We start from the raw sequence: 26,749 nt of genomic DNA on the forward strand, positions 1-26,749 counted from the left end.
GAGAACTTTTATGTGGGCTACAGAAGTTAGAGAAAGGTGGGGGGGGGAGTAATAGTGGCATATGGATAGTCACTGGCATTGTATATTACTTGAATTGTTTCTGGGAGAATACATAATTATGTCAAGTGTTTTAAGGTCTTCCTCCTTATCGTGTGAAAGTCATCCTAAATGATTCTGCATGACACTAGGTTGCTGTGCCATCTAGCCTGCATAATCCTGTATATCTAGTTTGAATATGCTTCTCATCCATAGGCATATTAAAGTATTATGGCTTACAGTGATGCATGTCTTGGAAGACAGTGTTCTGATAAAACATTTATTACCAACTAAGCTTAGACATGAAGTAAATTACTAGAAATATTTTGCTTATCTTTTGAGTTACATAAATTGGAACAGAGTTCTCTTGCCTTTGTGACCATTATTCAGCAGTCTTATGGATCAAGAGTGAAATTGGAATCAAGCCCAACCCTTCTTGCAAAGAATGTGTTAATAATTCCTGTCATAAGGTATGAAATAATTCTCTTGTTCCTGTGGAGATTTGGGCTAGCACATTGATAATTATAGATAGTGCAAGGTATAACATAAAACTTGATAATACGTATTGCTGCACTTAGGAATCTATAAGCTTAGTGTAATATTGTCAATTAATTGTATTTAAATGGAACTCATGCCCCAGACTAGAGCAACAAAACAATGAGCACAAGCTGGAATGCTGTGGCTTGGGGGAGAATCGAAGGGAGCAATTCTCCTACGAATCACAGCTTAACAAAATGTGCTACTTGTGCAATATTTGTCAATCTCTCTGGAACAGGATATGGGCATGAGTGTTGGCCAAGGGCATGAGTGCCGGCAGCATGGTGTAAGGTGGTGCAAGTGCACCACCATTGGATTTCAAAGTAATACACAATTTTAATATTTTCATTAATTTATTGAAACATTAAAACAATACAAATTCTAAAAAAAAAAATTCTACACGAAACATTGGCTCGTCTGCATGTGTAAATCAGTCAAACTTGACTTAATTAAGATATTGCATGTATTCGAAAATTTGGTAAACAAAAAATTTATTCCCATATGCACCACCTTGCAAAATATCCTGCCAGCACTGATGGCCGGGGGTAGGGGGGTCTGGGTTTGTGTGTGTGTGTGTGTTAAATGCAGAAAGTGTGAAGAAATTATGCACTAGTTCAGCATTCTGATAGGCATTTGTGAGAGGTTTGAAGAGTAGAGTTGATGCCTTCGAAGGAATCAAAATGGGGGGCCGTCAAGCTCTCAGCTGCCCAACTGAATGCCAGAGCTCACGCTTATGCATCAGGCAACATAGCAGTGATCTCCAAGCAGAGTGGGTTGGACCCAAAGGTGGCGATTATTGTTGGTGACTCTATTGTCAGGGAAACAGGAAATATGTTGTTCAAGAAGGAGAGGTGGAATAGGGCCAGGGTATGTCTGCCAGAGGGCAAAAGTAGAAGATGTAGAGCAGATACCATCTTTTACGGGCACAAAAGGTGATATTGTTGTACACATTGGCACTAATGATATTAAGAGTAGATCTGGGGGGGGGGGGGGCTTACTCAACAAGTACAGGGAAATGTTGGGGGGAAAAGGCGTAAGTTAGGATTGAATTTGAAAGTGCCTGCAATTCTGCCCAGTCATGATAGGAGGGAGTACATGTTGAGAGCCTTGTCAATTGATTTGACCCTGGACAGAATGTGTGCAAGGCTCATGGTGTAGACTTTTTCCCAGTATGATCTGTGCTTGTTAACAAGAGAGAAGCTGTTTTTACAGGGATGGAATTTACTTAAATAGAAGGGGTAAAAGAATATTTGCCAATGCTATCAAGGTAGTGATAGGTGGATCAGAAAACTGTTAGTTTGGGGGGGGGAGATACATGGACTAATAGGTTAACTAGAACTGCAAGCAGATGTGAAGGCAATTCTTGAAGTGCTTCTATTGAAAGATGCAGCAGCCTGGAAAAACAAGGTGTTGGTTATTTCAGACCCTACTGAGGGTCATCATGGAACCAGTGAATACATGGGCTGTGTAAGGGTAGCCAAGGGTAAGAAACTTGTGCATCTACACTTGCATGTACACTAATGCTGGGAGCTTTGTAAATAAATTTGATGTATTTAAAATACTGTTTAAGGCATCAAATGCAGACATTGTTGGGAGGGAATTCAGAGATGTGATATTGTTGGGATGCTGAATTCAGGCATGAGGAGTACAATGTATACAGGAGGAAGGGTTATGCTTTTAGTTAAGAAGCATATTAAATCTAAGGTAGTGCATCCAGTTGACTTAGGTGACCAGTGCAATCAGTTGAGTCAGTCTAGTATAGTAGTAGTAGTAGTGGCATATGATGCAAGAAAGCAAGTGTATGAGCTTATGCAGCATCAGCCAAAAAAAAAAAATTTACAAAACAATTCCCTTAAATGTTTGTCCAGTTCCTCCTTAAATTTATTTGTTCCAGAAATTAACCACCCGCTGGCTAAAGGCAAATTTCCGCACATCTATTCTGCATTTGAATTTATGCCCCCTTAGGTTCGTAATCTGAACAAGTGGAAGAATCCCATCAGAATTCAGCGTGCTCAACCCATTCAAGGCCTTATACACCTCAATCAGATCACCTCGCAGGTGCCTAGTCTCCAGCCACTACAATTTGCAGAACTGAAGACTGTCTTGGTAAGAGGATCCCTTCATTCCCCTCACCAGTCTTGCCTCACCAATAGGCGCCTCCGTAGCCAGGTGGGAAGGAGCAGCAGTGCGTAGCACATGCTTCTTGATTAGACCGGGGTTTGAGCCTGTCACTACCAAATACGGAGGATGCGGAAAGGTCAGGGAATGACCACCGCATTTCCCGGAGCAATATGGCCTTAGTTGCTAATGCTCCTAAAAAAAAAAAAAACCAAACCAAGCCTCACTAATATGCCTAATGACTGTGATTGTCACTCACACTCTGGCAAGACTTTTGTAGATTTCTTGGTGACCTATTTCTAACATCATGTTAGAGAAGCAACAAGAGGAAGCATTACTCTTGATTTGGTTACCAGCAGTGATTCTACATATGCATTAAGAATTTGCTTGTAAAAGACACACTGGATGGCAGCGATCACAGTGCACTAATGTTGAATTTAAATAAAGACATAACTAATGTCGAGGGTAAAGAGATGGGCTTTTGCTTTCTGCTTTCGTAAGGGTGACTACAGTGGGATCAACTGATGACGTTGTAGCCAGGTAGGCAGGAGCAGCAGTGCGTAGTACACGCTTCTTGATTAGACTGGGGTTCGATCCCGTGAACACCAAATACGGAGGATGGGGAAAGGTCAGGGAATGACCACTACATATCCCTGGAGCAATATGGCCTTAGTTGCTAATGCTCCAAATAACAAACAGTTACCAAATTACCAAACACTGATGACATTACCAACAGAAAATTCAAAATGGGAAGCATTCAGGGAAGTAATCAAAGAAGCTACTAGGCTTTTCTTACCAACGAAGAAATACTGTTCAAGGCTTAGACCTAAATGGATGTTGAATGAACTATTGAGACACATGGCAGAGAAGAAAAGTGCATGGGATGCATATAAATTATCAATCGATACAGAAGATGATGGTAGATATAAATTAGTCTATAATCAAGTCACAAAGGAGATTAGGCAAGCTAAGGCAGATTATGAGACATCTCTGGTGAAGATTGCCAAAGAAAGCACAAAGGCTTCTATGCTTGTATTAACAGTAGAAGAAAGGGTTTGAATCACATTGAGCCACTTGATGTTAATGGTTAATTGTTGATGACCCTGCCAAGCTAGTTGGCAAATTGAATAGATATTTTGCATCTACATTCATGCAAGAGGAATTCTTTATGGGAGGGGATGTCAGAAGTTTATCAAATTCCAGCTAAATGACTTTGTGATAACTGAAGAGAAATTGTTGAAGCTGAACATAAAAAAAGGCACCTAGGGTGGATGGGAACTATTCAATAATATTAAGGGAAAGAGCAAAGGAGATGAGCAAACTCTTAGCCATAATTATGAGAGCATTCTTGGATTCATGGAGGGTCCCTATGGACTGGAGATGCCTGAATGTAACCCCCCAATTCATAAAGGGGGGATCAAAAGGTGACATGAGTAATTATAGACCTGTTAGCTTAACATCTGTTTCAGAAAAAATAATAGAATCACTGGTTAAAGAAGAAGTAATGCAAGACCATCTGGACAGGAATGCATTTATACTGCAGTCACAGATAGATTTGTAAAGGGCAGTCTTGTCTAATCAATTTGTTAGGTTACTATAATGCAGTGATGAAGGAACTGGATGCAAAAAATAATTTTGATATCATATACTTGGTTTTCAGGAATGCTTTTGATGCTGTTGTATTCAGAAGACTGCTGTATAAATTTAAGCAATGTGGCATTAAAGTCAAGTTACTGCTGTGGATAAAGGAATGGTAAAGTGATAGAAGACAGAGCATGGTTATCAATGGACTCTGCTCTTTGCAGACTAATGTTATCAGTGGAGTTCCCCAGGATTCAGTGCTGGGCCCATTGTTCTTTTCAATATTTATTAATGATAATTATGAATGGATATCAGTCTTAATGTGTAAGTTTGCAGATGATACGAAGGTTGGCAGGACGGTTAATGTCAGTAATCAGAGTGAGCTTCTGCAACAAGGTCTAAAAAAATTTGGTTGATGGGCTGAGAAATGGCAGATGACGTTTAACTTTCACAAATGCAGTGTACTGCATATGAGTAGCAGTAATCTCAGAGTAACTTATCAACTCTGTGGAACTACACTCAGAGTAGTAGAAAATGAAAAAGACCTTGGGTAATTGTGCAGACATATTAAATTCTCTGAGCAGTGCAGACATGCTGCCAGGACAGCTCAGGAGATCTAGGAAGAATGTAGATCTACTGAAATGAGTGCAGAGAAGGGCAACCCGATTGGTGAAGGGAACAAAGGAGTGCTCTTACCTAGAAAGGCCTCATTTCTGCAAATTTCAGCATCTGTAGACTAGGCACCTGTGGGGTATATTGATTGAGATGTTAAGGCCTTGAATGGCTTAAAATTCCAACAGTCAACCAGCGAGTGGTTGATTGTTGGAATAGGCTTCCATCTGTTGTTGTGGAAGTGGATGGTTATAAATTCAAAGAACTATACAAATTCTTTGAAGGTATGGATTGGTAAAGTGTGTATTGTTGTCTGATGCTATATAAGCTTGCTTTCTTGCATCACTTGCCACTACTAATTGTATACCATGTCAAGTTGTTGAGCATAGACTAAAGAAAAATAAGTAACTTTATTACTAATTAACTGTTAAGAGAAAGTAGATAGCAAGTTGCACACCCAAAGTTCTTAACATAGCTCTAATGTTCTATATGATCTTTAGTTATTCCATGTAGTCCTTTATGCTGCCCTGCCTTTTGAATTAGAGATCCACAGTTTGTTCTCTAAATTGGTCCTGTGACCAAATGTTCCCCCATAAGTAAAGATTCTTGGTTCTCATACAGAGCATTTCAGTGATAATGCATGCATTATCTTTGTTTTAGTCAAGGGAGGGATATCACTATAAAGTGATTATTTTATTACTGTTCAGTTGCTATGTGAGTGCTTCCCCATCACATTATTATATGAGGCTGCTTGACATATACAGTATATTGGTTGAAAAATATATCATTGGGATTGCCAGTAATGTTAAATGAACCTACATGCCTTGGTGCTAAGCCTAAACAGGCACTCAGCCAGTTTATTTAAAATAGTGTTGTTATTTACAGTCAAACATGTTTCCTTACTTGTGAACCAGTCTGTATGTAGCTAAATATATATGTTCAGTGATCACTGAATTATGACCACCTATGTAATACAGTGTTGGGCCACATTGACGTGGATAACAGCTACAATTCGCCTAGGCATTGACTCCACTAGATGTTTGAAGATGTCTGTAGGGACCTGCAGCCATGCTGCCAGGGCTTTCCACTGTTTGGAATAGGTGATAGTTGTCTGTCCATACGCCTCACTCATCCTGTCCAAATCACCCCACAGGTGTTCAATTGAATCAGGGTCTGGTGTATTTGGAGGCCAAATGAGGTGGATATCTTCACTGTGTTCCTTGAACTATTCATGCATAGTGTGGACCTGATGACATGGCGCATTGTTGTCCTGGAAGATCCAGTTTCTCTCTAGGAAAAATGCAACATGGCAGGGTGCACATGGTGTCCTAAGATGTGATGGTAGACATCACCAGTGAAAAGTTGGTCCATTTTCACCAGGGTTCCTAGTTCTTTCCAGCAAAATATGCCCCATATTAGCAACCACCATCACCTGTCTGGATATTGGGCACTGTACGTGATGGGTCCGTGGACTCATGTTGTTTGTGCCGCATGAAGGCATCCATCAGTATGCGCACCAGGTATTTGGGCTAATCCAACCAGCACATTGTTGATTCCACAGCATTCACTGTCGACGATGATCAGCATTGAGGAAAGGGTGTCTCTTGGGTTGTGTGCTGTAGAACCCCATATATTTGAGTGTGTGGAACATTGTCATTTGGGGTATTGTTCTTTCATTTGCCATATTATATTACGATGTCAACTATTGCACAGTGACCCCCTACAATACACTGCACATGTCATTCAGCAAAAACGTCTCCCACTGACAGAACTGTAATTCTTTACAGTTCTGTCAGCGGGAGGTAGTTTGACCTGTTTGGCACCATTCTTTGTGCACCTTAAGCACAGTGGACTGTGAGCAACTGACAAGGTTGTGCCATTTCCAATATGGAAGTACCCAACGAATGAGCTCCCACAATCATGCCCTTTAGAAGCTCCATGATATCTCTATTACATCCCATAACTGCTACTTTATCACTTTGACTTGCATGACCAGATGCAAATTACGACTGCTCTTGCGCACAAAGCTGTTCAGCTTTTTATACTGCAAACTGTTTAGTATAGTCCATTACGGATGGGATGATCATGGTTCAATAATCACTGAGTGTATATGTCAAGCTTCAGAGCAGCCTCATATAATGCTATGATATGGGGCACAGTGATTGTTGCAACCAAATAGCATTCCATAAGTAAAGAAACTGGTATCTTAAATATCTTAAATATGTATAAGTTACTTGAAAAATAGTTTGCCATCTTTTTTTTTTAATCGTTTCAGAATAATTTGAACACAGAGAAAGTATCATGAGCCTTACAATGAAGGAGAGGATTGAAACTGTAAAGGGGCATGAAAAATATGAAAATGGTGTAGTAGTTGCATGCCATTTCAAGAAGTTTTTTGGACATAACTACCCACCCACAATAAAGATCATAAAGCAAATTGTAATGAAGTTTGATGAAGTGAGAACAGTGCACAAACTACCAAAACTTTTCACTAGTTTGTTCACTATTTCCACTTGATTCCAAAGACATATGCCAGTTTGAAATTCCTAAGAGAGAATATTGAAAGAAGTCTGAAAATTTTCAAAATAAAGTGAAATTTGGAACTTAAAATACCTAAAAAAAAAATTTAAATAGAATCATAACGGAACTTAAATTCAGGGTTTATCATATGCGGCTACAAAGTTTGGATGAGGATGACCCAGATAGAAGATTGGAATTTACTGAATGGCTTTTGGCATGTGTATCACAAATCACAAACCCAGATATCTTGAAAGTGTTTTGTGGATTGATGAAGCCACATTTAAACTAAAAGGACTGTTAATTGCCATAACTATGTTTATTACTCTCTTATAATATTCATTTATTCTTTAATAAGGATTTAAATGCTCCTGGCTTGACAATCTTGGTTGGAATTTGGACATATGTTATCAGACCTTTTTTTTTTTTTTTTTTAAGGGAACTGTGACAGGAGAAAGCTATCTGAGACTGCTAAAAGACAAAACCGTTCCATTAATGTAATCCAAAATCAATTTTCAGCCTTACTTTTCTTTATGCAAGATGGAGACCGCTTCACAGTGCTAAAATTGTCCTTGAATTCCTAGACAAAAAGGATTAGATAGTGGGGTTCCATTGAATGCCCACCATGCTCCCTGAAATTAACACCCCATAATTACTTTTTGTGGGGATTCTTAAACAATAAAGTATTTAGCAATAAGCACAGGTCTCTGCCAGAGCTTCAGTAGTCAATAGTTAGGCTACAGTGGTAAAGACCAAAATGGTAGCCATATTGAACATATGTTGTAATTTTTTTTTTTAAGTTTATATATGCCCCTTAATTTTATTATGCCCTCTCTATTGTGCTAGCATTAATTAAAATATATATTTAAAATAGTGTTGTTATTGACCCCTTTCCCGTATGGATTTAATAAAGCTTACGGTTGTTTATGAACATTTCTGGTTGAGTCATATCTCTGTCACTGAGATAGCCAGTAACAAAAAATGTAATAGTCAACTGTAAGGTAAAAAGAGGGAGAAAAATACTAAATGAATCTGTGTGCCTTGATGCTAAGCTTAAACAGGCAGTCAGTCATAGCAAGTTAAAGGACATAGGACTTCCTAGGACTTATTTTCCTTGAAGATAAAGAAATTTGCCTTGAGTGGAAGTTGAGGATTATCCAGTAGGTAATAAATAGTCATAAAACATTTTAAAACAAAATAAAAAACAAATTAGCATTTACCTTAGACTTAAAGTGCAGGGCTGATGAAATCAATGGAGGCATAGGGGTTGTTGTTGTTATTTGATTTTTTTTTTAGGAGCATTAGCCTAGTGGTTGTGGGACTAGACCAGGCATCACATGTCATTTTAGTCTTTTGTCTTTTGCTGCTACATGCAAAAAAGTGAGCTGTTTTTGACAAATTTTTTGTAGCTTCCTGAAGCAAGAAATGACTTAGTCCCATTTTGCACATCATGAGTTCAGTGTTTTCAATTTTGGTTTGTTGTTTTTTTTTACCACATCCTAAATGCTCCCAAGAAGAAATGAGAGTCTTCAGCTGACACTTTTTGGGTGTCGTCTTCTTCCTTTCCAGTGTGACTCCGTAATTTTCTCCAACTTTTGTAGCTCCTCTGTTGTTAGCCTCACCTCCATGAGTGTCAATAAGGTCCTCCACATTCTTTGTCAACCTCCAGACCCATTGATTTACCAAGAGTGACAGTATCACTGGTCAAAGCACCATCACCTTCAAATCTGTCGAAGTTATGGATGATTAAAGGCCAGATGTTTTACCAGGCTGAATTTAAACACCTGGTGGAAACATTATTCCAAGCACTTACGATCAGCCTCGCACAGTTGGATATTGAAGTTCAACCTCCAAAAATCTTTGAGAGTGACAGCATTTTCACTAAAGATTGAACAAGTTTGGGATCATTGCCTGGTGCATTATCCAGCAGAAGCAGTGCCTTCACAAGAACTTATTTTTCTCAAGGTAACTCTTCACTGAAGGACAGAAAAATGCATGCACCCATTCATTGAAGACATATCTTGTAACCCAGGCCTTCTTGTTACTGTGCCAAAACACTCCCAGCATGCCTTTGTTGACTTTTTGTTGTTTAAATACTCTGGGAGTGTTAGAGTGATACATCAGCAAATGCTTCAGCTTAAAATCTCCAGAGGCATTGGCACCCAACAGGAGAGAGAGCCTATCTTTCATAGGCTTATGCACCGGTAAACTAGCCTCATCCTTAGTCATATGTTTTCCTGGACATTTGCTTCCAGAAGAGGATGGTTACATCAACATTAAAAACCTGCTGGGGAAACTAACTCTCCTGATCAACAAACTCTTGGAATTCAATTCCAAGGCTTCAGCTGCTTTTTATCAGCACTGGGTGCCTCCTCATGCCTTTTGGCACTTTGATATTTGACCTTTTTTTGAAGCTCACAGCACTGCCACTGGTTGATAGAGCTGTAAAAGTTTCAGACTGTCATAGATCTGCTTAGCACATTCTCAGATAAATTGTCTGGGCAGTATCACCCTTCATCTGCTTTTCCCTAATTAGCAAAAGCCTTTCCATTTCCACAATAAAGTCTCTTCTCTTATGCACTGATGTGGAATCATCACTAACTTTAACACTCTTTAGAATATCATTTTGTTTTTAACTGTTGTAGAAACAGTTGATTGAGGGAAACTATACTCATTTATTAATGCATTAATTTTTACTCCATGTTTTTTTATAATCTCCTGCTTCACTTTAATAGAAATATTATTCTTAACTTGTGCTTCAGGAGCCATGGTTATTTAATTTCAATTTATTTAATTAATAAATTCAAAAATAACCACAATTAAATTACTGTAATTATGCAAAATTAACAAAAATATACTGCTTACACACTGAACAAGTACATCAAGCAGAAGATAAACTGTCCAGAGTACTGTAACACGTGGGAATGTTGTGGTGAACAATAACAGATGCTAATTGGTTGAGAACAATTGTACAAGTGATGTTCCACGTGTCTGTAAATTTCCACCAATGCTATATCGGAAAGCCATCGGTTCCTGCAAATATCATCAGTCCTTAAAATAAAAGGAGATTATATCAGTTCCTGAGAATATCAGATGTCGATGTTATCAGAAGTCTAGGCCCCACTGTAATCAGTGCAGCGCACATAATTAGATGATGTGAGCACAGTATTCTGAATCACTCTCGCCATCATCTTTATATGAGAATAAAGGAACAATAACATCTTTTCTCTACTCGCAAAGGTCCTATATATCATGTATAGGACACCATGTGCTTTCCTAGCAGCCTCTCTACACTTTCACCACCACTCGCATAGAAAATTTAATGTCTGACTAAATTGTAACCTCCTAAGTGTTTTTTTCACCCTGAACCACTTTTAACCCCTCTTCCTCTCTTGTAACTTCTTGTAAATCTATCTCCTTGTAACATCTTGTAAAGTAAATTGGATTTCTGTTCCCTAGGTGCAAAACCTTATGCATTGAAGCAAAATGGTTGTTAACCACCCTTCTTACCTTTAAATCAAAGTTGGCAAAAAAATGACAACTTCCCTTGCACTCTCCTTCACCAGTGTCTTTAAAGAATGTAAGAAACAGAAATGACCTTAACACTTATCCCTGAGGAATGTCCATTTATGGCTACACTCATTGTCCTATGTTTTAGATAGCTGTTGATCCAGTGAAGGATTTTGCTATTAACCACAATTGTCTCCAGTTTATATTACAGTCTTTATTGGAGAACCATATCAAAAGCTTCTGAAATCAAGGTACATAATGTCACAGTTTCTTGCATCCAACTTTTTTATAACTTCATGATAATAATTAATCAGATTGATCAGGCAAGATCTCCTTTATGAACCCATGTTATAATCCATTAAGGGCATCATTCCTATTGAGATAGTCCTGTATTATATCCTTCACTACAGATTCCATGATCTTTCCCACCACTGAAGTCAAACTTTCTTATCTGTAGTTGCCCATCACGTTTTTCACACCCCCTCTGTGGATTGGGGAGCCATTAGCACTTTTCCAATCTGGAGTGAGGGATTATCCCAGTCCAATGATGATCTTTATTAACATCTCCAACAGGATGTATGCCATCCACTCTGGAGCATTACCTTCACTCAGCTTTGGTAGTTCCCTCTATATATTCTTCTCTGAGAGTAATATATCATTTTATTTACAGAAGTCTGACTACTTGTCACTGATCCTTTGTAGTTCAAATGGGCTTTCAAGTTGTCTGTCACTTCTGCTAGGATTTATGTCTCATATTGTTAAAATAATTGATGGCATTGCAAAATGGGCAGGCCTTTTTGAGGGGGGGAAACAACTGAAGGATGAATTTAGTACACTAACTTGCCTGCTTGTGTGACTTTTGTCTGATAGATGGTTAATTCAAGTAAAACCTAACATTAGCACACTCTGATATTTCATCAGCAGATGTGTGCTGATGCTTGATATCCTTGTGGACATTGGAATATCCTGGGTTTGCACTCAGTTAATAGGTGGATGGTCTGGTAACATCTATCAGAAGGCTTGCCACATGACGAAACAGAAAGGATTAATTTGATCAACAAAAGACAAGGTGCTACCATTAAAATGTAGTGGCGGTGCACACTCCACAACAGGAATGTCTAATGATTAAGTGTGGATTACAAAGTGTAACAAATGAGCAGTTGCCAATCAACTGTATGTAGAATAAATTGTGGGTTAGGATCAACCTGTCTGTAATGAAAATGGTCAGAAGAGAGTTGCGCATAGATGGATGCCATTGTTGGGTTTCAATCCTAAGAGCATAAACTGAACAGCTGCGGAATGTGATGTGATCTAACAAGGTACCTTTCATATTTTTGTGGTGAATAGATGTGTACATGTTCAGCAGCAGCTGAAGGAACTGTACCTTTTGAGTGCTTATGTCTGACAGGAAAGAATTCAGGCAGTTTTGTAATAGTGTTGGGATACATTTCTCTGGAATTACCTGAGTCCTTTCATCCCTTGAGCAGAAAAAGGTGGCATGGAAAGGTTACAGAGCAATAAAAAGTATTGAAGCCTATAACAGCTACAAGGTGATCTGTAATAGAGCCACAGAAAAGGTTCGACAGGCAAAGGCAGTTTATGAGAAATCACTAGCAAACAGAGCAAAGAGGGGGGATAAGGAATTCTTCACATATATAAATGCCAAGAAGAGCAGGACAAACCAGATCGGACCTTTACGTAAGGGAAAGGGGATAGTATTAAATACACCAGCTGCCGTTGAAGATGAACTCAACAGTTATTTTGCATTGATATTTACTAATGAAAAACCTTTTGTGGCAATGGGAAATTGTGGGAGCGAAGTTAAAAAATATGTAATTAATGATATTGAAATTTCGCAAGATTATGTAATGAAATAACTTTCAAGCCTACAGACCAGTAAGGCTCCTGGAGTTGATGGAATATACCCTATAATCTTAAGGGAGGCAGCAAGTGAGTGCATTGAACCATTGAGGCTAATTATGCGAGCATCACTAGACTCTGGTCACTGTCAAGCTGAGCTTCTTCAGAGAGACCTAGATAGACTTCAGGAATGGTCAGAAAAATGGCAGCTATGCTTTAATCCAACAAAGTGTAAGGTATTACACCTGGGAAACAGTAATCCCAAAATAACTTATTTGCTTGGTGGAGTTCAACTAAACCCAGTACTGGAGGAAAGGGACTTGGGTGTTACGATACTGTCAGACATGAAATTCTCTGAGCATTGTAAACAGGTTGCAAGGAAGGCCCATGGTGTCCTATCGATGATCTATCGAACTTTTGCAAATAGAGATAGGGACGTGATAATCCCATTATATAAGGCTTTTGTTAGACCACACTTGGAATACTGTGTTTAAGTATGGAGACCGCACCTAAAGAAAGACATTGAGCTTTTGAAAGGGTGCAAAGACGGGTAACTCGCCTGGTGAGATCAGCAAAAGGGCGTCCTTATGAAGAAAGACTTCGAATATGTGGGTTGCAGAGTTTGGAAACTAGACACCTTAGAAGAGATTTGATTGAGGTGTTTAAGGATCTGAGAGGCATCAGTAAAATGAATGAGGACGAAATTTTCAAGATTATAAATGATGCTAGAACTAGGGGACATAAATTCAAGTTACGGGAGGAAATGTTTAGATTGGACTGCAGGAAGTTTTATTTTAGCCAGCACGTTATAAATTACTGGAATAAGTTGCCTTCGTGGGTGGTAGAGGCCGACAGTTTGGGGAAATTCAAAGGTCATCTGGATAGTACCATCGGGTCAGGGAAGCGCATAGGGTGATAGGTTTAATTTCCTCTTTTTTTTTATTAATTATTATTATTTATTTATTTTTTGTTTTTATCATTGTTTTGTTTGGATATTTTTTTTTTTTTTTTGGCTGGTGCAGCATAAGCCATAGGCTTTCTTGCACCATGCGGCCATTACTAATACTAATACTAATCCCAATATATGCCCCATCTTGGTGCAAACAACCAAGTAGATGGCTATCAGCCATCCTGAGCAGTCATCTACATGTCATGCCGTTTCAGTTCGCCCATTCGAGAGAATGTATTATTAAATGGTGGTTCAGAGAAGATCATGAACGTGAAGTTACTCATCTGCCATAGCCTTTCCAGTTACCTGGCATCAATCTCACAAATTTGTGGAGTGGTGCCTAGCCAGGTTTCCATCACCATCCAACTTGTGTGAATTGGTGATTTTTCTATTGGGAAAATGATTCCATATCCCTATAAGACAGTTTCAGTCTTGTGGATTCTGTGTCATGCTGTATAAGCGTTTTCCTGGTTATGCATTGTGGCATAGCATTATACAGTCAATTCTGCTATAACACACATTTTCAAAACGTGAATTTGTTCCAATGCGACTGATATATTAGAAAACAATGCAGTATAACGCGATTTTCATGTTGGCTCATGCGCGATTTCATCTGAAAGTAACACCATAGTGAACGAAAACTCAGCCAAGCCGAATAGCAACCTGCACAGCAATACATAGAAGTTATGAAACTTAAGAAATATCAAATGTGTGAGAGCTATATTTCCCATTTACTGTAGTTGTATTATTTAGAGACACATTGTTGTTGTTCGCTGTATTCACAAGATAGCAGGTGACATTGTAGGCCCTCAATTTTTCACATTGTAGGCCAACTCAATTTTTTACATTGTAGGCCGACTCAAACAGAAATTTTGTGATACGGGACAGTGTATCTGCTTACGCTATCTCGGAGGAGCACATTTCTGGAGGTCACTACCATAAAACAAAAACAATTCACAGTTCCTGGTTTATTGGGCTTTTCTGTTAGTGCAATATAATTATAAATGGGTAGTAAACTGCATTTGCCATAATACTGATAGCTGGAATGTGTGGGTTTTTACGTTATTGTGGGGAAATGTGTTTCCCCTTCCATGAAATCTTCAATCATATAAAAAACATAAATAAATTTTTAGAATCTCTTTATTCCTATTTTTTAAGCTTTGTAAATTTGTTTCACTTGTGCAATTTGTGTGTCCTGTGTTTGTTGTTATTGATTTGCTTTTTTTTGTAAATTTTACAATCCAAAAAAGAAAAATGTCAGTGAAGAAATATCAATCAAGCAAAACATATCTTGTCAAGGTAAAGCGCTGTATTTACCGTAATATTTATTTATTAGAAATTAAGATGTTTAAACCTCTGTTAGCAATTTTATTGGGTTTCTAACTTTTTTTAGTGTTTTACTTACCAGACTGAACGTTTTTTTTTTTTAATGCTCTGCTCCGATCCCTATTTTTCCCATAAGCCCTGTTGTTTTTAATGCATGAAATACCATAATGTGGAGAATTTTAGAAACACATGTACTGCATTATGGCAGAACTAATTGTATTAACTGACTTTTAGTAGGTGTGTCCATTATTTTGTCCACTATCTGAAATTGAAGGAAGGTTTTCAGTTCAAGTTTATTCCTCTCCTCCATCTCCCAATTGGAAAAATGGCACAGAATACAAAACATTTGAATAGCCAATACTGAATAACATCTAGTTTTGGTTGTGGGTTAAGTATTCTCTGCCTTAGAATCTCCCATAACAGCACTGAATGAAATAGGAAGGTGTGAGGAGGGTAATTAAAGTACTTTTAGAATATATAAACAAAGAAAATTTTTAAAAAATGATTTTTTTGTTTTATAGTGATATGCATAATTTTCCATTTGTATTGTATGATATGTTCCTGAAAAATTACTCATTGATTTGAAGAAACTTGACTGTGGCATTGTAGTATGTTCTGGCTGAAAGACTGATTTGTCTTAAGTCTCCAGGTTGTGATTTTTAAAAGTTGCTAGTTGTGTGTTTTTCCTTTAATTTTAACCTTTAATTACTTGTCTTAATTTTATAATTAATAAACAAGTGCATAAATAAATAAAGTTAGATATCTAACTTTATTTATTTATATATGTGTAGTAAGGTTAAACAAAACAAAGTAAATTTTATATTTATCTTCCTGTTATATATAGCCAGAAGATCTCCCCCCACCTCACATGCCAATTGCTTATGGTCCAGTGAAATGTGTGAAACTTTCAAATGAAAAATCACCAGAAAAGAAATCTGTACCACCTCTGCCAACACCCACAAAACAAAAATGCAAAATATGTTTCAAAGCTATTAAAAGGGATCACAAGTCCTTATCATGTATCAGTCCTAAATGCAATCAGCCATATCATAATATATGTTTGGCTGATTGTTTCCTTGAAGAAAATGCGGAACAGAATCGCTTGATACCAGTTGAAGGGTCTTGTCCTGTTTGTAACCAGCATATGTTATGGGGGGATCTTGTTCGCTACAGTTGGGGATGCTATCGGGATCCTTGCCTTTTAGGATTGGATGATGATGATGCTGAAGAACATTGGGCATCGCAGCTGAGAAAGGATACAGGCTTATAATGTATTTTTTTTTTTTTTTATGTATAATCATGTTATTTATGGTTTTATGTGTAATCATGATATTGTAGATTAAATAATTTATTATTTGAATTATAATAAAAGCAATTTGGGTAACAGAAATTAATTTAAATTTACCATTGTAACTTTCTAATATACTTTAGTGGTGGCTGTTAAAAAATATATTTTAAAAGATCAAAACACTATTGCCACATGAATTATTTATAGATTTCAGTTGTTTAGAATTGGGATCTTTCCCTTCCTATATGAACTGGTTCTGAGTTTTTAGCATTTTCAGAGGGCCTTTTCTATTGTCTGCTGTATAATCCATTGAAAATCTTCCAATGGATCAAAATTAGATACTCTGAGTTAGAGGATAACACCCCTAACTCTAATTCCTCTCTATTAGATACTCGGAGTACCTAATAGAGGGGAATTACTGTTGTTTTTATTTGTTCCCAAGCTTTGACTAATCTTGTCAATATAGTTTATATTGTTGCTAAGAATTTTAGCAGTCTTTTCAAAGAACCCAGGTTGGTTTTATATATGTACTTCATCAAAATTTATGCATTGTTTCACTAATTCAAAGAATTTTTGCATAGAATTATAAGCTGAGAATTTTATGTGGAAGTTCAGGAAGCAGTTTTGCATGTTCAGCAGAATTAATTAATTGAATTTAATCTGATTTACAGACATCACCTCTCATATTGTTCTGAACACAGGATTCAGTAAGGGGGTCAGAAACAACTAATATGCATATTTTAATGTTGAAAGTGCTTGAAGGGATTTTTATACTGTGAAGTATCCCAATAAACAGAAAATTTAAATAATTTCATGCAGTAATAGTGGTTTCTCTTTAAAAGTATTATCGGGATCATGTTATAAGATTCCTAAAAGTTTTATTATTCCTAATTTAATTAAGAAAATATTATAGCAAGCTTTTTATTACAGTCGACTCTCACTATAAGGAACACCATTGGGAGAGATCTTTAGACTGTTGCTTATAGAGAGCTGTTCTTTATAAAGAGTATTGCTATGTTTTTGCTTTTTGTTAGTCTAGAATTCCAAAACACCATTTATTTTTTAAAACTGAATGTATTATATTGTATCAAAGACAAACAAAAAAAAAGGAGCAAATTTTTAAAGAGCATATTTAAACAGCTTTATTTTTGCACGTACGGAGAGGTGGTTCGAAAAATAGATTTGTATTCACCCAGACGAGTTGTGATAGAACAATGAAATTTTTTTTTAGTAGAATATAGGTGAGTAATTTGGTTCCTCTTTCTGCGAGGGAAACACAAAACAATCCACAAAGAAATGGTAGCTGTTTATGGAGAAGATTGTCCAGGTCAGCATTTATGCACATTGGTATGAACAGTTCAAATGTGGAAGAACCTCCCTCAATGCACATTGATGAAATTCCAGAATAGCAGCAACTACTGTAACAGAAGATAGTATTGCAAAAATGAAGATTAATCTGGGGAGATTACCATATTAGCATCAAGAAACTAGCTGCAGAGTTCAAAATTAGTGTAGGGATCTGTGGAGAACATCATCCACCAACAGTTGCATATGAGTAAAGTGTCTGCTAGATGGGTTCCCGGACTTCTGAATCCTTACCGGAAGAAGGAAATTGCTTGAAACAATGTGCTTGAAATGTTGTCAATGTGCCAGGAAAAGTAAGAGGAGTTGTTTTTTTTTTTTAACAGCTAGTGACCATGGATGAAATTTGAATCCATCAACATGATCCCAAAACTAAACAAATATCAAAAAAACAATGGAAGCATGCAGAAACACTCCCCCCACCCCAAAGGCAAAGGTGCAAACAACAATTTTTTTTTTTTTTTTGTTTTGTTAGTTGTTGGCGCATTGGCTTCTCTGGCCATAATACACCTCCCAAAGATTTTGCATTTTCTACTCTGATCCAAGCCCAAGGCGGGATTTAAACCCACAACCTTTGGGTTGCCAGGTAGGCACTTTACCCATCCGGCTAGCCCGGTCGGCACAAACAACACTGGCAAAGTGATACTACCAGGTTTTTAGATCAGCATGATGTAATGTGAACAGATTAACTTCAAAGGGCTGTACTGTTGATAGTGAATTATTATTCCAACCTCCATATAAAGCTATGTTTAGCATTAGTAAAGGCACATGATGCAAGAAAGCAAGCTTATATTATTATTAGCCATATGGTACAAGGAAGCCTGAAGCTTATGCTGCACCAGCTGAAAAAAATTCCTGAGTTACCCTGAGAGAGAGAGAGAGAGAGAGAGAGAGAGAGAGAGAGAGAGAGAGAGAGAGAGAGAGAGAGAGAGAGAGAGAGAGTAGAAAGGAATCACCAAGAAAGAGAAGAATGATGATATCCAGCTCAGGACTCTGGGGCTATAGCATCAACCAAAAAAAAAACCTCATTTCACCCATCCATTCACTTCAAATGTTTGTCTAGCTCTGCCTTGAATCTGTTTAAGCTATCAACTTCTACAATGACAAATGGAAATTTGTTGCAGCAATCAACCACCCACTGGCTAAAGGCAAACTTCCACACATATATCCTACAACTGTCTTTCCTCAATTTGAATTTATTCCCTCTCAGATGATTATTCTTAGCAAGAGGAAGAATCCCATCAGCATTGAGCATGCTCAAACCATTCAAGGCTTTATACATCTCAGTCAGATCACATCACAGGTGCCTACTCTCTAGACACTGTAATTTGTAAAGCTTAAGCCTTTCTTCATAAGAGCAACCCTTTGTTACATTCACTAATCTTGTTGCCCTTCTCTGTACTTGTTCCAGCAGCTCTACATCCTTCTTAAAATGAGGCCTCCAGACCTGTACACAGTACTCAAGGTGTGGCCTGACCATTGAGTTATACAAGGGGATAATCACCTCCTTATCCCTGCTAGAAAAATTCCTGTATATCCTTGACAAGACACCATGAATTACTCTTGCAGACTATCTGCACTGCTCAGAAAACTTCAGATCTGCCTGCACAATTACTCCCAAGTCCTTTTCATTCTCTACCATAGTCAGTGCAGTACTTTACATTTGTCAATGTTAAACTTCAGTTGCCAGCTCTCAGCCTATCTGCTCAACTTTTCTAGATCCTGTTGCAGCAGCATAATGTCATTAGTGTCATTAACAATCCTGCCGATCTTCGTATAATCTGCAAACTTGGACATTAAGCCTGATATACCATCATCAATATCATTAATAAATACAGAAAACAACAATGGACCCAACACTGAACCATGAGGGACTCCACTAATAACATTAGTCCACGAAGAGCAGTATCCATTGATTACCACTCTGTGTCTTCTCCCACTCAACCGTCCCTTTATCCATAGCAGCAATTTACCTCAAATGCCACACTGCTCCAATTTGTGCAGCAGTCTTCCATGTGCAACAGTATCAAAAGCCTTTCTAAGATCCAGATATATGATATCAAAATTATTCTTTGCATCTAGTTCCTTTGTGACCACATCGTAGTATCCAATCAAATTTGTCAGACAAGACTTCCCCTTAACAAACCCATGCTGTGTCTGAGCTATAACTGAAGTCTTTTCTAGGTGATCCTGCAGTGCTTCTTTAACCAGTGCCTCCATTAATTTTACTGGAACAGTAGTTAAACTTACAGGTCTGTTAATACCTGCCACCCTTTGATCCTTCTTTTTGAATTGAGGTCACATTTGCACATCGCCAGTCCATGGGTACCTCCCCTGAGTCCAAGGAAGCTCTCATAATTATGGCTAAGGGTTTGCTTACTTCCTTTGCTATCTCCTTTAATATAACTGAGTAGAACCCATCCACCCCAGGTGCCTTTCTTATGTTTATCTTCACCAATTTTGCCTCTACTTTGCTCTTAGTTATTACAAAATCATCTAGCTCGCTGCCAGAGTTTAATTCACACGTGTCACTATAAAGGAAAAAAGATGGGGATAGCTGTCAAAAGGTATGCCTGCTCCATGATTATGCCCCTGTTCATTCCTTGCATGCTGCAGTAAGGTGTGCCCATGAATGTGAGTTTGAAATATTACCACATCCTGTTTATTCCCCTGACCTTGCACCATCGGATTTCTTCCTCCTTCCTGCTCTGCAGTCCCTTCTTTGTGGAAAACAATTTTTTGCCGATGATTAGGTGATTTCTGCTGCTGAGTCATATTTTGAAGGATAGTCAAAGGACTTCTACAAAACTGGCCTGTGGAAGTGCATTGAAAGGTGGCAAAAGTGGGTCCTGATGGTTACATTGATAAAATGTAATACTTGGTGTTTGTTTCAATCTTCCCTCACAATGACATCTGAGTGAATACAAATCTTTTTTGGATCACCCCCCCCTGTTTTTTTAATATGTATAAATGTATAGTACAGCTTTATTATAAAAAAATAGTGTACTATTTCTTAAAAATCTACAAAATTGTAGATTGATGCAGTTTGCTAACAATTATCATCAAAGTTACCAATATTGTAATGATTTTTAAACGTTTCAGAAGCATTTTCTTGATCATTAGGTATAGAGTCTGTAATACTTGATGTGCTAGAGTTGCCTTAACATGGCAATTGGATTATCAATAATAACTTCATCAATTCTATCAGATTTATCACCTTCCAATTCTATTTTATTATTTTTTACCTCTTGTACTATTTCTTCATCAGTAGCTGGCTCAGTAGTTAAAACATCATTATCAAAAGTATCATAATTTATAACAGAACCACTACTGTCAACTAAACCTACTGATGCCAATTTATCAAATAAATTTTGAAATTCACTGAAATTGTCTTTTAATGGATCCAAAACTTGCGTGTGCCACGCACTTTTTAATGGTTTCACTTGTAATGATTTAGCAATAGTGCATCTATTAGATTGTTCTTAAATAGATTTTAAAATGCAATGAATTTTTGAGTAATTTTCATTGATACAAAATTTTAAGGTTGTTTATTATACATTGATCCATAGGATCAATGTATAATAAACATTGAAACATTATACATTGATCCATAGGATCAATGTATAATAAACAACCTTAAACAACGTTCTGTGTTACAGAAGTTGCATTTGTCAGTAAAAAAATTAAATCAATAGCTTTCCTTTTTTGTGAAAGTAAGTTGGGGTGAGCATTGATGGTTATCAATAACAAAGACTACTTTCAATTTTGCAACAAAATTTTTGTCAGATTTTGAATAAAATCCTCAATTTCCCTGGTCATCCAGGCCTTTTGCTTTATATTGCACAGGAAGATTGTCCTTGTTTTTTGGAAAATATCGAGCATTTTTTTAAATTTCCCAATCACTAATGGCAATTTTTCACTGCCTTCCATGTTTGCACCTATAAAAAATATTATTCGTAGCTTACTCCTTTATCATCCTGACAATTCTCATTTTGAAACTTGATTATGAATGTCTTATTAGGAAATGCTTCCCAAAAATAAAGCGGCTTTATCAGCTTTATAATATTTAATCAGCTTTATCAGCTTTATAATATTTAATCAGCTTTATAATATTTAATCAGCTTTATCAGCTTTATAATACTGAATTATACCATACTTTTGTTTCAGCTTGCTGAACAGAACCAGCTTCTCCCTAAATGACTTTGAAACTTTCACCATGCCTGCATTTAAATTTTGTAAGCCAGCCTTAAAATCATCACTGCGACCTTAACAATTTTACAAAGTTTTAAGCTTTAAATTGAATTAAGGAAAGTGGAACATTTTGACTGCGAATTTCTTTAATACATTTTCAAACTGCTTGATCGATATCCTCAAAGTCAGGCTTATCGATTTTTTCAATTTTTTTGACAAATCTTGTAGAGACAAATTAGCATCTTCTTCATGCTGGCTTATCACATTCAATTTAATGGTTAAATCATAAAAACAACGTTTCTTTTGAAACATTTTTGATTTTGAATCAAAAAAACAAAAAATTCACAGAAAAGATTCACATAAATTAATGTTTATTTTTCTTACATTATGTATCTTTGTAAAGATAAGGTATCCAGTTTGTGTTTCTCACATAGGTAATTACCATAAAGACTGTTCCTGATAAAGAGAGTATCTTAACAAATGAGCTATATACGTATGTTCTGCCACTGGTGTTCCTTATAGTGAATGGATTAAATCCTTATAGAGAGAGAGAGTTCTTTAACACTGCAACATATGTTTTGGCCAGAAGTAGGCAAAATTGTTCCTTTTAAGGAGCTGGTCCTTATATCCTTTTGATGTGATAATAGTTCTGAAAGTCATACTTCTAACAATTATTACAGGTATGATTGTAATCATTTCTGTCTTATTCTTTCTATTTCAGTCTCTCCTGTCTTATTGAGTAATTAATTGTCTAAGTACATTCATAATATTATGAACTTAAGTAAAGTTTAATCTAAATATCCTGTTTTTTTTTTTTTTTTTTTTTTTTTAATTCATCAGTGGTAATATGGAATTTCTGGAATGTGTTGAAATTGAGTGAAAACTCCACTCCATCTAGAAAAAAAAACTTAGTATGGACAGTTATGGATACTTCTGATTAAATTTTTTTTCCTTCTTTAATTTCATAATCTGTGTTTAAAAGTGGATTTTTTTTTTTTTTTTTGTCCTTTTCAAATGTTAACGTGCCACTCTTATAATCACTTTACTAAAACAGTTAGTTAAAAAAAAAAAAAAAAAAAAACCCACAACTTTGTCTAACAAAAAGCTTAAGGAAAATTAAGCAAAGTATAGTATTTTGCTGCCTCAAAAGCATGAACCCTCTGTGAATTTGTCAAGCATGTGTACTGGTCAATTATATGTTTAAAACAATAAATTCAGTCATAACCTTTTCTTACAGTGTTCAGACAAATATCATTCGGAGTATCAAATTGCTTTCCTCTTCACCTAAATAAATATTAATTTAACAAACATCAAATGCAAGACGACAGGCAATCAGCTGTGCCCCTAAACTTAAAACAAATTTTAGATTTATAATGTATCTACTTTTATACAATAACTATCCGTGGAGCTCTCCTTTTTTTATACACTTGCCAGTATGCCTAATCTTCCTTACCAAAAAGCTTTCATTACTGTTCATATTATGTTCAAAATTAGTTTCATGAATTGAAAAGTCCTTTATTAATGACAACAAAATTTAGAATGCAATATATGCAAAACATTTTGAGACAGTTTTATTTTTTGGTCCCTCCCACATCAGAGAAACACCTTTCTGTGATGTTCGAGGGATGATACCACATTCCAGATAAAATAATGTATGGAATCTTATCGATTTTTGTCTGCAGGCTAAAATGTGACTGACTCATCAGAGAACAGAACTGTATCCCATGTGTCTGGGCTCCAAGTCACATGTTCATAGCATCATTTTGATGAACTCTGCAGTGGTTTGAGGTTTAAAAAGGTAAACTGCAGCCATTATCAATCTACTGCAGGATGGAAACCTCGTGTTGAGGGAAATGGACTGTAATCTGCCATGCTGGTCCAGTGTGAGTTGACAGATTGACCGTATTTAGTGCTCCTGACCACTCGGCTATAGAGACTGTCTTCCTTGCATAGAATCCACTTGAATTGAGCCTTCTTAACACAATCCAGTTGGAAATGTTTTCACCTGCTTGAGGCAACATCCTCAAGCAACAGTTAATGACAGGACATTGTTGTAATGTTCCGTCTTGCTGCTAGAGCCAGTTAGTGATCTCTTCTGGTTGATATAGCCCTCTGGCAACCTTGGTCAGCCCTTGTAATGGTTCCTCTTGTCTCCTGACAATGCTTCCATAGTGCCAAGACAACACTGCGTGACACGTTAAGCCAATGTTTCACCTCAACCTGTGACTGCCCGGCTTCAAGTTGTCCAGCGGCCCTGTCATGATAACTTGAAATCCTGTATACTGAAAATGTGGCTATCCCACTGAGCAAGCCAAAAAATGGAAATGAAGTGATGTGGTTGCAACCCGTTTTATAGGCATGAATAATTTGAATGATGTGTGACTCTGTAAGATGGTAGATCGATTTGTATTGGATATTTGGAATTTGCATGCCAGGATGCCTGTTATGTCAAATATTTGCCTTTGGCGACACTGTTCACAATGTTGAATAGTCGAACAATATTCGGATATTGTTTGAAACCAATTGATTAGCAAAAATAATCGCCCTGATAGAAAAGTTGAATGCACAATGTGCATGACCTTTTTAACTAGTAGTACTGATATAAAAATTATTTAAAATAAAGAAATCTAAAATTTTAAAGGCACCACTGCAGTCTGGCTTCTTCCCGTAAGAACACAGCTGTTATTTTCTTGTTATTAATAACATAGTTGTTATTAACAACCATACTGAACCAATGGTTGGGACTTTTGGATTTTTACATACCTCAGTGGTGAGAGACCTAATGACATTGCATTTTCATCACTGTAAAAATGCTATTGCAAACAGGACTTTATCATGCCATTGTAATGCTTCAGTGCCTGCCTCAGCAAATACCACCACTCGTTGCAAGGCACAATAAAATTAATGTTGCTTTGACAGCTGATGCTCGGGTGCATGGAGAACCCTGCACCCGAGTCCATGTAATTTAGACTGTGGTTACAAGAACCTGGGGTCCAATTCTTCAAACCAATCGATTTATTTTACCCAGTAGTATTCCGAGCAATTTAAATAAAGGTTTTTTTTTTTTGATGTGAAGAAACCTGAGTTTCCTGGAGTAAAATCTTGTAATCAGTGCATCACTGACTAATTCTGTCATATTTTCTGAAAAAAATAGTTTCTTCCTGTTGAGAGTGAATTCGTAGCCAGGCCTTTTGCCTGCTCAGAAGATGTGCAAAGGTGTGAAAAAATTGTTTCTTTGAAAATATACTGAAAAGAAGAGCAAAATAAAATGGAAATCTACACCTTAAGTGATCTGCAAGTAGTAAGTGATTACAATTCGGCTTGTTTGAAATTTTTTATTTCAGTATATAAAAAAATAAAATCTAAAAAAGATAGGATCTAGTGAAGAACACAATAGTATTTGATGTTATTGAAGGTTTTGGCACAAGGGCTACAGTGGCCATCTGTGCCTTTCAAATTAATATAATAGTTTCAAGTGTCTAATGCATGTTCTTGCAAGAACCACTTCTTTTCTTACATTCCTGGTGTTGGAGGTCCAGATGGAAGTGCTGTTCCTACCCCATACTTTTCCATTGGGAGTGATAGGTTTTTCGTATAATGGTTTTGTTTTGCACTGGAATCTTTATATCAATTACATTTGAATTTTTTGCTGCCTAGCCCGTGTTTTCATTTCTGAGTTTTCCACAATGATCTGGGATCAAGCAGAATACTATGTTAGTCTTATAGCTGGATCAATTTATATCTGATTTGTTTCAGCAGGGGATAGTGATTGTGCATTTCATTCTGCATTGAGTTGATAGAGCTTAAAGAATTGGTATTGGTATAGATGGTATGCTTTGTGCTGGTTTAGAATGTAGGTGATTAAAAGCTAGGTAGATGGCAAAAAAAGTTCTGCAGAGAATTTGCTGCACTCTGTTGGTAGAAAAGCAGGTAAAACTGCCACAGCAACTACTGTCTTGTCTGATTTATAGCCATCAGTGTATATCTGATTATATTCAGCATAACTCTGGGTGTAGATAGTATGAAGGTGTCATATTTCAGCTTGCCAGAGAATGCTTAGCCCACTGACTGAAATAACTCTTATTTCACCAGAATTGTAACCCACGGAGGGTTAGGAAGGAGCAAATCTTTATAGAATTTTTCAATCTGTAGATTCCAGTTTAAAGTGATCTGATGGATCACTTTAAACTGGAATCTGAATAAACCTGAATGCCTACAGGATTATTGAAATGCAGCTTATTTTTTATATTGAGCAGTCCATTGAAGCTGCAAGAGGTACAGCCAAATAGGATGAGTTGGCAGGCTCTGAACTTTTGATGCATAGTTTACTAATAAAATTTTCCTTCTGAGATGTAATGGTGGTTCGTGGGCTTCTATGTACACTAATGAGCCAAAACATGACCAATGAGTCATTATGAAAATTGAAGCAACTGCAGGTGAACTATGGTACGTGTGTGGGTCAGGACACAGTATAAAAATGCCTGATACTGAGCTCCCCAGTATCAGGTGTGATAATGAGCTCCTCATCTGTGTTACTCATGTTCTTCAGATGGGAAAGGCAGTGAACTTAAGAGGATTTGACAAAGGCCAAATTGTAATGGTCAGACAACTGGGTCAGAGCATATCCAAAATGGCACGGCACAGCTGGTGGGATGCTCACGGTCAGCCGTGGTTAGTACCTACCGAAAGTGGTCTGAGGAGGGGGAACCCACAAACTGCCGGCGAGGTGTTGGACGACCATGGCTCATCAATGCTTGAGGTGAGCGAAGGGTCTTAATGGCAACTGTCATGCAACTAGCTGGTAATTGGAATGCTGGTGGCGGGAGTAATATGTCACAACACAGTACATAGAACCCTGCTGA

The 26,749-nt window shown here is 37.2% G+C and overlaps 1 protein-coding gene across 1 annotated transcript in view; it reads left to right on the forward strand.

Moving 5' to 3' along the window:
• The window catches only part of slx1 (structure-specific endonuclease subunit SLX1), a 56,969-nt gene extending 40,653 nt beyond the window's left edge, over positions 1-16,316 (forward strand). Inside the window, exon 4 of the mRNA XM_090380729.1 lies at positions 15,891-16,316. Coding sequence (XP_090236855.1) covers positions 15,891-16,316 — 426 coding nt within the window. The remainder of the gene's footprint in view (positions 1-15,890) is intronic.
• Positions 16,317-26,749: the final 10,433 nt, after the last annotated feature.

The sequence above is a fragment of the Mastigoproctus giganteus genome, chromosome 9 (assembly GCF_048544385.1).
Source record: "Mastigoproctus giganteus isolate SK-2022 chromosome 9, ASM4854438v1, whole genome shotgun sequence".
NCBI lineage: Eukaryota > Metazoa > Arthropoda > Arachnida > Uropygi > Thelyphonidae > Mastigoproctus > Mastigoproctus giganteus.